This window comes from Seriola lalandi, unplaced genomic scaffold (genome assembly GCF_002814215.2).
Source record: "Seriola lalandi dorsalis isolate HSWRI2012SDOR001 ecotype SW California unplaced genomic scaffold, Sedor1 jcf7180002054875, whole genome shotgun sequence".
In the NCBI taxonomy this organism is placed as follows: domain Eukaryota; kingdom Metazoa; phylum Chordata; class Actinopteri; order Carangiformes; family Carangidae; genus Seriola; species Seriola lalandi.
Window position 1 is genome coordinate 531423 of NW_019525428.1, and position 17115 is coordinate 548537.

A 17115-nucleotide genomic window follows, 5' to 3' on the forward strand; every position below is an offset into this window, starting at 1 on the left:
GGTGGGGTCACTGCAGGGCAGGTGGAAGTGGCAATGAAAGATTTAATAGCTGTTTCTATTTTCTAATATTTCTTAATGTCAGACATCAAACTCATTTTTTCCATTTCCATGAAGCTTGTTGAACTGTGAGAACACCAGGATGGAAACAGATTTAAAGTCTGATATGTTGTATTTTATAAATACATTGGTACGTTGTCAACGATCCAAACCAAACCAAATTCTGTGAATGATATTACGGCCACTCCGGTATTTGTAACCCATCATGATTTTCACGTCCGCCGAGCTCAGACAGCTGCGAATAGAACACGACTGACATCAAAAATAGGACATTGTTAAGTTACAGCTGTTGCCTGTTAAACGGAGGTTCCTCCCTAACCACAGCTACTGAGTATTTTCTCCCTTTATTTCAGATGTCTGAGCAGAGAAACTATTCCAATGTGGGAGGATTTTACTGAGCATCTTAAGGGGTTTGAGTTAGTAAAACGTGCAATGAAATCTGCCGCACCCAGCTGTTAAAAGCAGTCGACCCACCTACGTAAAAGAATTCCATTAGTCTGGTCTTCGGCGGTCGGGTTTAGTGTCCCGTAACGGTCTAAACGAGCGCTGTGGAAAACATGGAAAACTTCAATGTTTGTTTGGAATTTATGGGACATTTTCAAGTATGTGTACTCACCGTTCTGGAAACAACAATCTGGTTTTTACAGTTTTGGATGCAGACGTTTGAGGAACTGTTGCCTCTTGTTTGTCACTGAGGATAAGGATCAGTAAAGGAGAGCAACGTACTGACATAAATGTGTTTATTTGACCATTTTTATGACAAAAATCTCAAAGACAGCAGCATTTGCCATTTTAATTACATGTCCAAGGTAAAAACTTTACAAAAATAAATAGCTTAAAAAGGAAGCTGTAATAATAAAATAGTATGGTCCTTCACTGAAGGGATATAGGCCTAATACTTCATCTCTTTTGTTTTATAACATACTGTAAATTAACAACAGGAATGAAGAAATCAAATATACATACCAGAGTCTGAAAACAACTGTGAGGGTTTAACAAATAAAAGTCTGAAAATGAATAAAATCAATGTTATTTTTTCATATACACGATAGATAGTAAGCTAATAATTTAACTTAGTAATAACTCCTCCAAAGGAACATTTGTTGCATTGCAAATTGTTTGTACCGCTATTCGTCTCCACTGCATCATAATGCACCTGGGAAAAGGCTAAAGTTCAACTACAGGGCAGAGGGAAAGTCTCTGTCGTGGGTTGTTCTGGTCGGGAACGACCAGTCGGTATCTAAACTAAAATCTTTACACATCATGTAAAACTCAAATTCTGTTCATTTCTATAAATTCTACACGTGCAGTTCTCCAATTCAAACTGTTTATTGTGATTTAGGCCTCATTTTAAAGTCCAAAATATTGTCAGGTTTTAGCGTCAGTGGATGTTTGTTTTTTTTGCATATTTCAACAATGCTAAGTTTCAGGATAAAAACATGACATCTTCATCACAGTCACATCTTGGTATGTGTGCATAAAAGATAAGGAATCAAAACAGAAGCACATTTCCACAAGGCTTGAATCCCAGCGCCTCAATCATATGGACCTACCTCAATAACAGGTAAATGGCTTGATCAAAGCTTTATAGGGGATTGAATGGAGGTATATTTACACTGTGCTGGTGTTTGACAGCAGGTTTCGTGCCGTTGTTCTAGCCCCACTTTAAACAGACAGCTAACTCACCAAGACAAACTGCAGGTGTTACCAAACGTTATCCCAACAGGGCGTTTGTGTTGAAAGCGGAACTAGAAAAACTTCTCATTCTGGAGAAAACACACACACAGCACCTTCATCTAGCATCTATACAAACATCACATGAGGTAGATTTCCATTGTTTATAGTGGTTGTCAAATGTCAACAAAAGATGACAAAGCAAAAAATTCAGGCAAATGCCCTTGATGTGACTCGATGTGACCAGTTGGTAACATGGACGGATTATGAGACAGTGGGCCACTGACACAAAAGAACGACTCAGAGATGTTGTTTGTCATTTTGCTTCTTTGTGGTTGTTTTGCATCTCTTTGTTGTCATTTAATATCTGTTCGTACTCATCCTGTGTCTCTTTGTGGTTGTTTTGCAACTCTGCAGATAGTTTGTTTTATATTTGTTTGTGGTCATTTCGTGTCTCTCTGTAGTCATTATGTCCCCTGACCCCCGGGGGCCCCGGGGGCCCCGGTGCCTGAGCCCAGCATGACTGCTCAGTAATCCATCCATGGTTGGTAAGTGCAGTCAGACCAAAGCGGGAGAGTTCACTGTACTCATGTTCTTCATAAGCACTCCTGGTTGAGACATTCTCCGTAGACCGGCTCTGGGATTTTGTTCGGGTCGCACTTCTCTGGCTCAGCAGTCTTCCCAGTGTAGTCTATGCAGAGGACGCTGCGGCGGCGCTCGCCCTGGCCACAAGTTCGTGAGCAGGCGGACCAAGGTCCCAACTGCCACATGGGACACGGCGCGTCCCCACAAGCCCTGATGTCCACAGGTTTCAGGTCTTTGTCGCACTGGCTGGAGAGGATGCCTGCACTGTCTCGGCATTCAACGTTCCTCCTGGACCACCCGGAGCCGCAGCTCTTGGAGCACTCAGACCACTCCCCCAGCACCCAGTCAGGCACGCCGAAGGGCTGAATCATATGCAACGACAGCGACGAGCCCTTCCTCTCCTTGGATTTATTGAAGGTCACATCTCTCGGGATGAAAAAGGTGTATTTGACCTTAGGCAGGTTGGCGTCGCCAGCGGTGGCCAGGAGTTGGACGGTGATGGTTTCCTTCAGCTGCCTGAAGCTCTGGATCCTCTCCAGCGTGGTGGAGGAGCCGCTGTACTTCAGCACGGCACCGAGCACAGGGATGTCCTGCTCCACCGTGGACACAGAGAAGTTACCGTTGAGGATGTAACCACCGCTCTCTCTCTTTATCGCCAGGTAGTTCCCGTCATGTTTGATCCCTCTGTGGCTCCGCTGCTTGATGTCGATGTTTGTGGCGCCAATGGGAATTGTCACAATGTCACTGTATCCGTATCTGGTAGAGAAAAGACAGAACTTTGTTTTGATCATGAATAGACTTTGTTTTGCCTTAAACTGATTTAAAATTTTTGGAAAATGTTTTCTTTCAAGAGACAGAATAGAAAATGGATAAAAGCAGGTCTAGGTTCTATATTAATACTGTGAAAGTATCAAAGCCTCAGTCCACAGAGAAATGCACACAGCCTGTATTCAGAAACTGAACCTTAAAACCAGCCGTCAGGACTTCTGGAACTTTGTGATGTCACAAAAAACCACAAATATATCTTCTTATGGATCAACACTTAAATAAAACACATGGGAAGAGGAAAATATGGAGCTTTAAGTGCATGGCTGGAACTGGGAGGAAGTTAGCCTAGCTTAGCATAAAGAAAACAGTTAGCCTAGTTCTGTCATATGGAAGATACACTTATAGACAGAACCAGGCCGTAATATGTTTATGCTCTCATAGCTTCAAAATATTAACATCAAGATAAGCAAGCAAGAGGAAGTGATGGTTTCTCTGCCACAGTCTTGATTCACTCAGAGATCAACACTCTCACAACTTGATATCAAAACCCTCTCTGCACTCTCCTGCTCTGCAACTGTAGAGCAAGGAAATGAAGACGTGCACTTCAGTGAATATTCAGTGTAACTACATTTTTCTATTTTTACACCACTTACGTTGCTTTGTTGTAGGAGCCTGTGATCTTTCTGCAGGTGAGCCCGCTTCCTCCACACACTCCACACTTATCCACTCTCCTGTTGGATCCGATCACCTGGTCGCAGCCCGCCTTCACACACTGGCCTTGCACACACACCGATGTGGTGTCTGGGCCGCAGGTCGTCCCATCGATCACCTGCGTCGACACAACAAGAGGGTGTTGATTCTACACATACAGGTGCAACGTTGTCACAAGGACAACTGCAAAAAGGTTTAACTTAAAGTTTTTACAAGCTTTTTCCAGAGCTTTCAATAACAGGTTACAGTTTTCATCAGTGGATGAAAGGTTACAGGATACAATTAGGAAACATCCTGATTGTGCAAGACCTGATTTTAAAGCTCCACCCACTGATGAAGACCATGAGATGCAACTGAAAACACCTAAACAAACTGCCAGACTCCTGCTGTGCCATGTAAGATCTACATGTCACTGACAAACAAAACTGAATTTGAAGAAATAGTTTCACTTTGATGGGAAAGCATCAGATCGTATCAGAGCTGGAACACGTCATGTGTAACATGGTTGTGTTGGAGCTGTGGCGTCGAGCGCAGACACTGTACCTTGGATTCGAACACCTTAAACTCGCTGCTGCCTCTGGCCCTGCAGAACAGCTTACACCTGTCTCTGGGGGAAACGCCGGCGTACTTGGGTATCCACTGTTTCATGTTGCCGTTGAAGTCCAGGTAGTGGAGGCTGTTGTACTTCTCACACTGCTCCTCTCTGAAACTCTTCCCTGGGGGTCAAACACGAGGTCGTGTACAACAGATCAGATAACAGGAAGCTCTTCAAAATATAATAACAAATCATTTTCAAAGTAAAATCTCTACCTACCAGAACTATAAAATAACCCTACAATCAACTAAGTTAATAATAAAACTTTTATTATATATAATATAATTAATATATGTTAATAATATAAGTGAATAAGTCTGTATTTATATTTCAATATTGGTCAAATATTTGAATGATGTTATGATTGATTGTTTGCAGTAACCTGTATATCAGGCTGATATACTGGATGTGTTCCGGTCTAAGAGCCGAAACAATAAGTCAATTAGTTGAACAATACAAATTTAATCAGAAAATATATTGATAAAATTCAACTGCTAAGTCATTAATCAAACAAAAATACCACTAATTAGTTTCAGTTGTGAGAAATGTAATATTATACTGTCTGCCTGAAGGTGGGAGGTAAATTGATTCCATGAGCATGATGATGACGAGGATGATGATGATTGGTGAATGATGATTTTTGTCATTATTTCTACTTTGTCAAATGAATAAAAGTCTGGTCAAAACACTGAATGTTTGTATTTGGTTCAAAAACGTTTGTTACATTTATTTAAAATTACACCTGATTGTTTTTATAGTTTTATCTGCTCTTTTTCAAGCACTTTGTAACGTAGTTTCTGTATAAATAAAGATTATTAATATCATTATTATAAAATAGCAAAATATTACAAAGGATCAGTTTATATCATATAGACTATCAGCAGCCTCAGGTGTGTGCTGATCCTCACCTTCACTGTTGTGGCAGGGCAGCGTGTTGCAGGACTGGTACTGGACCCTCTGGCCCTCACAGTACTTCCCTCCGTTCTGAGGCACGGGGTCGGTGCACTCCCTGTAGGAGAACTCCACCCCGCCTCCACATGTTCTGGAGCACTGCTGCCACGGTCCCCACGAGCTCCAGCCGCCGTCCACAACCACCTGCGGTACAACACGAGCGAGAAAAGAGGGGGAAAAAAAAAAAAAGAGCATTCAGAGTATTTGGTTAGAGCTCGGTGCCAAAGGCAATCTCAGCTGCTCGGTCCAAAACCACAGTCTGGGCTTCTGGGTTTGAGGCCGCACAGTGTGTTGGCGTGCCGCGCCTCCAGCCCAGATCTGAGCTGGAGTTCGGCACGCGCCTGCTGTCTGCCTCGACCCATGTTCCCGCCACATGTGTCACTCACCGCTGGGGGAACCTGCCATGCTGCAGCTTTGTGAGGCTAAAGTATGAAAGTAAGTGTGTGTGTGTGTGTGTGTGTGTGTGCAGGATATATGGGCGTGTGTTTGCTATCATGGGTGTCCTTTCCAGATGTTTTCTGAGTTTGGAGCAGCTAACATCACAATTCATAAACAGATGTGTCATTATAAACACGAGGAGAAGATATCAAGGCAATCAAGCTAAAATAAAACTCTGAGACGTAAAAACGTTCTTTAAAGGAAGCAGCTGGATTTAATGCTGTAATATGTTCTTTCAGCCTGAACTTTCATTCATGTATTTCTACTTAAAACTGCACAAAGCTGCAGTACTGAAAAGTTCTTTGTATTTATTACTTTTTAGTAGTTTAAGCTGAAAGTCTTCTCCTAAAACACAAGATTTTTAAAGCAGCTTTTTGCATTAGTTCTTTGGGTTGTTGGTTAAAAAGGAAAATAAAGTCTGAATCAAACAAATTGTTGAGATTGTTAAACTGCAGCTTTCAGTTGTGTCACACAGTTTTCTTCTGCCCAATTGTTTTTGCAATTGTAGACGTTTAAATTTCCATTTTTCTTGGCGCTTTCGGGACTTCTCATCACGATTGGCTTAAAAGTCGAGCATGAACGTTCAGTCTTTACCTCAGAAAAAAACAGATGACCAAACAGTTTTACCTCAAGGTCCCTTTCAACAATATTACACAACTTCTCCAGCTGCTGTTTTCAAGGTCAAGAAAGAACTTTGATTAAGTTCAAATTTACAATTATAATTTTAAACCAGATATTGATCTGGGCAGAACGCAAATTAGCTCACAGTTAATTTAAGATAATAACCGGTGTCATTAATGTTGTAACACAAAACATGAAACTCTATCAGGCCTAAAGAAATCACAGATCTAATTATGATTATATCTGTGGTGGGAGATTGTTTCAAAAGTTGCTGACTCACGAGTTTCACGACTACAAGTTCGTTCACACTGTTTCTGAGAAAAATGAGGTTTGAACTTCAAAGGAAGTGACTCATCAAAACCTGCAGTTGGTTCTCAGCAGCGAGCAAAACACACACCATCAGCACGCAGCACCAAACAGCATGTACATGAAGTCCGCAGAGTGTGAATGCATCGACATCGTGTTACATGCGTTCAAGGTTAATGTGGTCAGAAATGATTGACAGCTACTCTGGAAGAGCAACGTGTTGTTGTGACTTCACAGCTCTTCAAGTTGCTCTGAAAACAACTGAAACAGTTTTTGGTTGATGTGATGATTCGTCCTGCTCTTTCTGTGACAAAGTCCACAGTCCTCGCTCTGTGTAAAGCTAATACAAGGTCTCAGCAGTGTATTTTCCAAAGCTACCTCCCTTTTAATACACAGTCTCTCTGTCATTGCCTGGATTTGGTTCCTGGTTGAATTGTATTTACCTTGCGATTGTGAAGTTGGCACCGTGGCAACTTTCCATTTATGAAATCCTGTCAGTAAGTATAACAAACCGCTGTGCAGTGTTTTGGAGTCTGATAAGTGTTTAAACACATAATCTCTTACTGCAACTTGACTCAAGAGATCGTATTTGTCCCTGTTGGAACCTTTTTAAACAACACGCCGCCATCAACGCAGCCGCCTGCACTGCTTCAGCAGAGGGCTGTTCATTGGTCTGAACTCCTGCTAACCTTCATTTTTGCACAGCGGGAGGAAGTGGAGACACGTCGTCCATCTTTATGTACACGTTACTACACATCACATTACGGCGTTATGAGCTTGATATGGTCGTTGCATCAAAAGGGAAGTAGCAACATTAGCATTATTCTGGAGTCGTGTTTCTGGATATCTGATGAATGTAAGTCCAGTGTATATTCTCTCTCCTTCTAGATCGATTTTGTTTCCAACACTTCATTAGAAAATATTCTAAATCGCTGCAAAATCAGCTGATCAATCTCTGTAGGTTTGTCGTTCAAACCAATATTGACTCTTGCAGATGTAAAGACCATGTAACTTTTGAGCAACGGTGGAAACTGTTTTCATAATTGACAATTCAAGAAGTGAAGAGTCATAAAGTCAGTGAACTGTCTCATTAATGTCAGTTACGCAGCTACGTTTGCTAACATTAGCTAGCACTAGCCACCATAAGCTACTGGTCATACCGGACCAACGAGTTGAACAGTGGGTGGTTTTATTACCAACATAATTTTTTATTTTTTCCTTCAAAATGAACACAGTGGAAGAAAAACACAATTTTCTTACCAGTGGCTTCATCACCTCTTGGGTTGCCATGCAGGCTCCATGGAGACAGGTCCCGTTGAGGCCACAGGAAGTGCCGTCAGCCCAGGGCAGGCTGCCGTTCTTGGTGGTGCACTGCGGCGTCCCGTCCTCCTGACACCACAGCTGGCTGCAGACTTCACTGTCTGACGTGTTGGGGCAGTGGATGAACTCCTCTCCGAAGGTCTGCTGGCACTGCTGGTCCAGGCTGTACTTGGTGCCCGGAAGCTCTCTTGGTAAAGGCATGGTGCTCTCTGGGACGTCCAGCAGACAGTCCCCTGCGCTCGCAACACAAAGCAACACTGTATGAGACTAATGATATTGTGATTTATGGAGAGTCTGAACTCGACAATGGCAGCAGTGGGACAATGGTGAATGTGTTGCTCTTTGTGTGTGGCGTGACACCAGTGGAAAAACATTCAGGGAAAGTTGTGTCCCGAATATAAAAACAAGTAATTTAAATTTTTTTATAGGCAGGCCAGTGCTCTGAATCTGGACATTTGACAGCTATTCTAAATCTGAATTTATTCATTGTTCCACTAATGATTCTTTATTACATTCAATAAGCTCTTGTCTGGAGTTGTCAATGACATGCACAGTTCGGTATGAACATTCTCAGCCACATGAGTTTTCGTTGGAGACATTTTCCAACTGATAAAGAGCATATTTTGCTGACACCAGCTGTTGCTTTTGGCTGCGGAGGTGGAGAACAGGAAGAGGTCCATAGTATGACTCAGTGGGAAAGAAGGTTCACTGATAGGTCTAGCAAGGATACAAACAATACAAGATGCACGGCACGAGGCGGGGAGAGAGAGAGAGGAACACAAAAGGGAAAGAGTGAGAAGAGGAGGATGTGGAAAGAGAAGAGGTGGAAATCCCGGGCAAGATAAACCCATAATTTGAAGGGAGTGACATGTTTGAGCAGGGAAGCTGTAGTCGGAGCAGGAGAGGAAGAAGAGCATGTTTTATTCAACTGGTAACAGAGCCGCAGTGTCCTGAAATATTTCCTACCGTGTCCGTTGTCGAAGAACTCTGTGATGTAGAGAGCGCTGCAGGGCGACCACGGCGCCGTCTTGTTGAGGCTGACAAACAGAGGGGCCATCAGGTGATGTCCTCCCAGGTCCCCGAACAGCCTCTCGCAGGTCTTGGAGTCGTCGTGAGGCATGCTCAACACGTGACCTGCAGTGGGAGAGGACGTGGTGATAAGGATGTGATGTTTTGTTTTTTCCATAAAGCCCACCCACACACACACACACACACACACACACACACACACACACACACACACACACACACACACAAACACACAGCAATAAAACTCGATCTAACCGAGCTCATGTGCAGCTGTGAAGGCGGCTTGGAGGCCGTTGTCTTCGATGACTGAGCAGCTTCTCTTGGGGTCGCACATCGTCCCGACGTCGGCCACGCCCAGCGTGTCGCAGCTCTTCTGTCCGCAGATGTCCTGCAACACAAACACAGCAAACACTGAAGAAAATGGAGCACGAGGTCAAAAGGTGGTCAGTTCTTAGTAGTATGGCTCTTTGACTAGTGGTATATCTCTGCTGATTGACTGGAATACGGCGCATGAAATCAGTTTAGCGCTGGTGTTATAGTGCAACACGCCATCCCCACCTACACATGATGATTCTTACATGCATCACACTCATGGTATATCACTGGTTATTGACTCCAGTGACGGTTTTGCACTGAAACAAAATTCCAATTCTAATGTAAAACAGCTCATTGTGTGTTTAAAGCTGTTTAATGAATGTTGCTAATGTTTTCCAGCCGCTCTGCGTCTGATGTGTTTCAGTTTGTGACAGCTGACAGAGGAGCAGACTTATTGCTTTGGATGGAAAATTTATCATGTTGTTACGGCTGTAACTTTCCACAGTTTAAAACGACGTGCAGTCTCTTTGTGTGATCCTGCGCGGCTGATCGATGATCCTGATTAAATCCCGTGTCAGGAGTTTACACTGCTGTCCGCTCTAACTTTAATATCACGCACCTGGCAGGTATCCAGTCACTGCTATATCATGAGGAACGAGCAGGATTTTCATACAAGCTAATATTACAAATACAATTCTTGTAATGCTAAACTTCACTGTGTGAGGAGGCTGCTGGATTATCAACCAGTGATGTTGGTTGTTTCTAGGTCCTTTCTTGCTGCCTGTGGAGCTAGCTTTGTGTATATGCTTGTTTAGCATTTATCATTGCTACGAGATTACCTTCTCACATTAGCTAGCCAGCTGACAGAAGTCAAAGATGGGATGTGGTTAAAAATAAAAGCGGCGTGCAATGCTAGAATGTGTGCTGCAGACAAATCTGCCTCTGGACAGTCATTCTATGAGCAAACTGCTTTATTTTATAGTCTTTAGATTTCTTATTCTTTATTTCATCTATGCATTAGCCGTGCACGGCTAGCTCAGGGAGTTGGCCTTCGACAAAATTTGATTGATGCTAATGTGTGTTAGAAAATGCTATTTTTATTTATTAGTTATGTATTTATTTGTATATTTAACGTAATATGTATCTATATATATTATATATTGACATACAATTGGTATCTACCTGTGGAACACCAGGGGAACATGAGACACAACCCACCATTAACCGTAAAAGCCATGCGCCACCTTAATGATCAGCAGTGACACACCACTCAGAAACAAGAGCTGCGTTCACTCAGCCTCTTCTCAATCTCTGCGCTGCTGCCAAACAGCTTTAATGTCATGGAACACCAAGATTTTTCCACTGAAACTAATAAAAAAAAAAAAAAAAAAAATGCATACTTGTAGCGGATCCAATCAAACTATTTCATTCAAATCAATTCAGGTTTAGTTCTCGTCATGTAGAATCAGCTGTAATCAAACAATTTGTGACAACGACACTGTGGAGAACAGACTTTATCTGGGGTTTCATACATGGACAATGTTGTTAAAAGGAAGCACAGTGACTGTTTGCTCAGAAACATCTGGCAGACTGGACGATTGAGGAGTTAAAGACATTATTCTGTCATATAATAAATATAGTAAGTGTTTGGGCAGCTCTGAGAGACTGGTATATTAATCACGCAGGATGGTGAGCCTTCACCGTCTATTTACTGTATGTCCAGTTGTTTTTTCTGCCATTTTTAAAGAAACAAATCAAAAACACGTTGCTCAGTGTTTCCGTCGTAAAACACAGCAAATAAATATCTGCAGCTCGCAGCTGTCCGGAGCTGTGGTGTGGGAAAAAGAATAGTGTGGTCTATCAGAAACTTTCCCCTGTTCGAGAAGACGTCTGGCTGTGGAGGACGGAGACCGACGCGTCCGTGGCTTCGCCTCAGCCCCCCCACAAAAAAAAACAAAAAAAAAAACCCCACAAGGCAGAGCCCTCTGTGATTCAAAACACATCTGGACTTGGAGCAGCAGTTGAATGCAGCCCAGCGTGTGTTTGTACATCACGTTCCACAACAGCATCTGTCACTCATGTACAAACACACTCGCACTCACACACACAAAGCGAGATGTGTGGGTCAAAGCAGACAGACATACAAACACACACATACAGTATAAAACCACAAAAATCCATGAGAAAAATGTTTCCACTACACACAGCGGAGGGTAGATTCTGACTTTCACAGCATCCAGCACCAGTGGCAGCTCTCTCCACTGACTGTTGGTTTCAACTCTTTACCCGGCTGCACACTCAACCCCTGACCGTTTAGAGTGTCGTCATCGTGTCTGGGCTGATTTGTGGGGGCACTAAAGTTAGCTCATCCTTCCATCTTCTACATTTCAAAGCATATCTCCGCGGAAATGGAAAAACAAACACAAAGCAGGTTTGGCTTGAACGGTGGTTTTTTTTTTTCCCCTCAGATCGAATGCTGCTTCAACAAGACTGCAGAATCCCATATGTTCTCATCATCATTTCCCCTGATCCGGGGTCAGACTTACACGCTAACGTCATTCAGTAAACCAATAAATATCAAGCTGCAACCAGGGCACTCCCCTGATGTATTGTCTGCTAACACCTTGTCCACATGCTCGCACCAGATGAAAGACAGCAGCCAAATACAGCAGAACAAGCCAATCACATATCAAACCCCAAGGACTTGTGAACTGCTTGGAAAAGATTACAGCTAACTCCATCTCTACAATCCATTTTCTTGACCTCATCTTGTTTCTAGTCTCACACGTGTTAAGAGCAATATACTATATGACAAGAACCTGCCCATTTCAGCTGGGACCTCCTCCACATTACAAGTAAATTGCCTCAAAAATTCACCTGTGTTGCTATAAAACACATCTGGTTTTAAGGAATGGTTGTGTGGTGGAGGGTGATGCCTCTAATACCGCAGCATGCGCCGCAGCTGGCCCGACACTGAATTCCACCAGGGTTTAATTCATGACTCATCCTTGCTGGGTTGGAGAACAAAATATTCCAGAATATCGTGGGTGAATTGATTTTACATTCTAGTAATATATTGTAAATAGCTCACAACATTGTATGTACTGTTCGATGCTTTGAAGAGAAACCTGATCACTGTTATCTATCATGATCACCGTCCCTCTTGTAGCTTGATTCCAGTGTTTAGATATTTTGTTGTTAATACTTGTGTTTTCAAGCTGCATTCATCTTATTTTCTTTGTTTTTTCTGCCACTTGGGGGCAGAGCTCCACAATAAGCTTAAGATTTTTACAGCTTATGTGTTAGCCAAACTAAACTGACTGTTGCGCCCGACACAGAGAAACATTAATATTAATTTTGAACTGTGTTTCTGGTGAGCTGACAAACATAAGTCCAATATTCACTCTTCTTTTAGTTCTTGAAATATATCTGCCCCTCCCAAATGTTTGAGAGCTAGTTACTTACTAACTTGTTTTCCATTTGGTGCTGGACAAACAGCCAGTTTATGTTTTATAGAGTTTTCTCGCTAAAAAGAGGTTCCTGCAGCTGCTGAGAGTGGAAAGGCATAACCAAAAAAGTGTCTTCTTTCTTCATGACCCATTGTTTATATAAAAAGATTCATTAATGCAGCTCTAAATTACAGTTCATGCCCAAATATTATAAGAATTCAGCATTTCCAGGAGCCAAAACTCTACAATAAAACTTTCCATAAATGTGGTGTCCCCCAGGGATCCGTTCTCGGGCCACGGCTGTTTTAAATCTGCATGAATATTCCATCAAATTTAACACAAGATCCTTTTATTAGCTTTTTTCCCCCAGCGATTTCAACTACATCTCACAGTCTTCCTCTGTAGATGAAGTTTGCTCTTTAAAACTGAGATGGCTCAGTTGTTATCACGTGACCCAGGTATTGGAACTGGGTTTGGGTTTGGTCCGGTATTCAGATAAGTTGATGTTTCCAGTGTTAATTCAGTCTCTTGTCCAAGGTTAGGGTTAGGGTCACTGTTGTTTCAGTGATGAAGTCTCTGTGATAACTGAGCAAACTCCATCCAAGAAGACTGTGGGTCGCAGATGAAAGCTCCAGAAAGAAGCTAATAAGTGGACCTTGAGTTGAAAGCTTTTTGTCTAGCTGAACCTTCAAGCTGAAACTCAGGCAAAGGTCATCACATTCTTATCACCACGTCATATATATACATCATATATTTACAACGTTTTATGCAGATGATGCTGGGTTTTATTGCAGAGGCCTCGACAACCGTCCTGCAGCTGTAAACCACATCTGTACTCATCCCTCACCTCTCTAGTGAACAGCATGGCCGTGTCGTAGTGCTCTGGGTGTCTCTGGCTCGGTGGATTGAAGAGCTGCTGCCAGGAGCAAAAATTCCTCAGAGCCACGCCTCCGTTACTGGAGACCTCCGGGCCAACATCCTCGTCCTCCACCACCAACATCTTCACCACCACTATGTTCACTGAGTTCTTTATGCTGGGGTGCTTGTACAGCTGGGCTGCCATGGACATCAGGGTCAGAATGTAGTGCTGAGAAAGAGGAGAACCAGGACATTTAAAAACTTGAAACCTCCATGAACAAAAACTTTTACTCACAAGCCATTTAAAGAACTTGAGGGCATAGTTAAAGCCAAATGTACCGCACCACAACACCAAGAATCAAAAGATACTGTATCTATGTTAGGCTCTTGAAAGAATCTGGAACATTTTTTAAATATGACATCTTACAATGCCGTGATTGGAGCATGTGCAGTCCAGATTTTCATTATATTTGAGGTCATAGTTTGAAATATCTGGGCAACTCCATCTCTGCACAAACTAGAACCAAACTGAATTATATTTTTTGAGACCAGTGTTACATAAACATTTTTTAGGGGACATGTAGAATTGGTTATTAAAGAGCTGTGACTGAGATATGTACTAAACAGGACCTTTCTGCCGCTGACAGTGTTTCTAAATAATTCAAAACATAGCTGTGATCTTATCATGTGCTGCAATCTCTTGGCCGACAAATATATACAGTATCTGCAATGAGCTAGAAGTGGCCAATACCGCTGATGTTTCAGCTGGGCTCCATCACACACCACCTCTTCTCACACATGCAAATGAAAAGAGCAATTTCCATGGCTTACATTGGCTGAGGTTCCTCTTTAAGGTTGTTGTTTTGTTTTGTTTTGTTTTGTTTTGATTTGATTTTGACTGTGTTTTAAACAAAATAAAGATGACTAAGTAATTAAGAAACTGCATTACACTGCGCTACAGCAGTGGCTAACTGAAGCATTAGTCATAGTACGAGAGCATGAATAAAATTTTCTTACAGAAATAACCGTGTGCATCATTACTCATGTACAGGAATTACTGTGCCTCTTAAAATGGAAACTTGACTCAAAAAGAGACGTCATTGGAACTTAAAGCATGGAGTGCTGCATATTTCTGTCTTGTATTGTAATTATTTGTTATTATTATGTGTATTTGTGCCTTGTGTCTCTGCTGCTGCTGTTGGAGAACAGTTTTCTGACTAAACTGTTAAAAAAGTGTTATTTTATACCTTAATGTCTTCTTCTATGTGAAGAATTCAGTAAGAATCCCTTTGTTTATAAAGAGCTGCCTCCAAATAGTTTAGTTGGGGATGATTGTGTTGTGGGAGGTTGGGATGGGCAGGGTTTGTGTCTTAGTGGACAGCTTGTAAATCATAATGAATGTCCTCTTGATATTTTATCTAGAGAACATCCAGAGGGGGATGATATTCTCACATAAACAGATTTTCCACATGTGCTGTAAACACACCCGACGTGTTTGTTTTCTCTATCCGAAGCACTCACAAACCATCCTTGCATCATAGACGAACCAGGGTGACATGAATGAATGTTAAAATGAACCTGTCCGTAACTTTCGTCCACTTGTCTCTGGTGCCTGGTTGCCTGTGACTGACTGTGGTTTGAGGCTGAGTGTTTGGCAGCTGAGGAGCTTTTTAAGCACAAACAGACTAGAATCTGGCTGCTGCAGATTGTGGCAGGATCACAGATTGTCCTACTTTTTTAAAGTAAATAAATGTCTTTGGTCACAACCAAAGGATTGATATTGTTATGGAAGATTATTTCAGGAGATCTGTCATTTAAAGACACCATCCATTAGATTCTGCTGAATTTAAATATTGAATGTTTGCAGCAGGATTTAATGGATTTATAAGACGGAGCATAACAGATATTGTAAGCCCTGTGAATCTTCCCTGGATGATGCTGAAGATTTGCTGCCAAATCATGACCAAGTCCTGAGGAATGTGGTTCAGCATTGCTTGCATTTCTGTTCCCTGACCTCTTTCTCAGCCTGTGGAAAACAGGGAGCCCACCGGTTTCCTCCCCAGCTCCCAACATTTTTATGAAGCAGCAAGGAAAAACAAATCCCTGCCTTATATTTCCTAGGCTGTGAATCCTGACTGAGCGGGAGGGATGGTGGAAATAAAGAAGGAGAAAAAAAAACAGATGACGTCTGCTGGATTTTGTTTATGGGACAGTTGCGAAATTAAACTAAGGTGTGTTTAGGTTCCTATCAACTGTGTGTGCAGGAAAGAATGATTTCATCGTGTCTGACCTTTATTTCATCTCCATAGAAGTGGGTCATGGTTGAGTCAGCTACCACCAGGGTCTCTATGAACCGTGGCGCGGAAACAAAGCGTCTCCGGCGAGGTTCCCTCTGTGCGTCACCGTCCCCGTGCGTAAAACTTTCCCCATTGTGCTTCTCCGCCGCATGATCAAACAGGAGGGAAACACTGGGGCTTCTGGTGAATGTCCTCCTCCTGATGACATGCAGCTGCTCGGCGGAGTCTGGCCCCAGGCTGCCGCTGAGTTTGGGCTCAATCAAATACTCTTTGCCCTCCGTGATGAAGGAGCCAAAGATGCCGGAGCACAAACTGACTGCCACAACCGAGTTCTGATCGTTATCTACGTTCCCAGAGTAAAAGCAGCCCCTCAGCTGGCCTTCACTGTCCTCTGTCTGGCTCATGAGTTTCTGGAGATCTGTGTCCGGGACAGGTTTGGCACCTGAGGCGCTGCGTAAAGCGCCAACATCTCTGGCTCTGATACGCTGTATGGTGAAGGAAGGAGCGATGAAGCTGGTGTCCGGTATAAGATTTAGAGTCAAGTCCTTGCCAAACGCGCTGAGGACAAACCTCGGCAGCTCCTCGCTTCTTTTCCAAAAGCGGCCACTGACTCTAATCCGCACAGGTACAACATCCTCTGATTCAAACGGAGCGGAAAGCGCCGCGTTCATTACGCACATGGATAAAACGATCAAACGCACAGTGGGACACATCTTCTGCAGAGGGAGTTGATCACAATGTTATTAAGTCCTTTATCTCTGGAAAGTGGCGCGTCTTCCCCGGGCGAAAGAGAAACTTCTCAAAATCAGAGATCTCTTCAAATTAAAAGAGATTTTCCGGTGCTGTAAAAACATAAAACCAGTCTCAGTCAAATGTGTCTGGTATTTAATTTCAGTCTGTCTGAGTCGTTTCTAATTCCCAGAGCCAAGCTCAAGTCTTGTTGTACCACTCACCAGCACCGCTGCAGTCTGGACATATCGGTGGTATTTATACTTTCTGCTCTTCCTTGGACATGAGGGGGTTTATTTTTGATATCCTGGAAATTCTCCTCCCACTCGCACTTCAGGAGAAACTGGCGGATAAAACGGATCCAATGAGAATAGGTCGACACTCCCCCCTTCCGAAATAGCCTGACAACCGC

At 42.8% G+C, this 17115-nt stretch overlaps 1 protein-coding gene across 1 annotated transcript; it reads right to left on the reverse strand.

Moving 5' to 3' along the window:
• Positions 1 to 780: 780 nt before the first annotated feature.
• LOC111671357 (A disintegrin and metalloproteinase with thrombospondin motifs 8) lies at positions 781 to 16971 on the reverse strand. Its single transcript, XM_023428472.2, has 9 exons — positions 15968 to 16971; positions 13667 to 13906; positions 9311 to 9443; positions 8993 to 9160; positions 7967 to 8259; positions 5299 to 5485; positions 4339 to 4511; positions 3738 to 3913; positions 781 to 3072 (listed from the first exon to the last, which is right to left on the reverse strand). The coding sequence occupies exons 1-9, from the start codon at positions 16685 to 16687 to the stop codon at positions 2328 to 2330; spliced, it is 2835 nt and encodes a 944-aa protein (XP_023284240.1). The 5' UTR covers positions 16688 to 16971; the 3' UTR covers positions 781 to 2327.
• Positions 16972 to 17115: the final 144 nt, after the last annotated feature.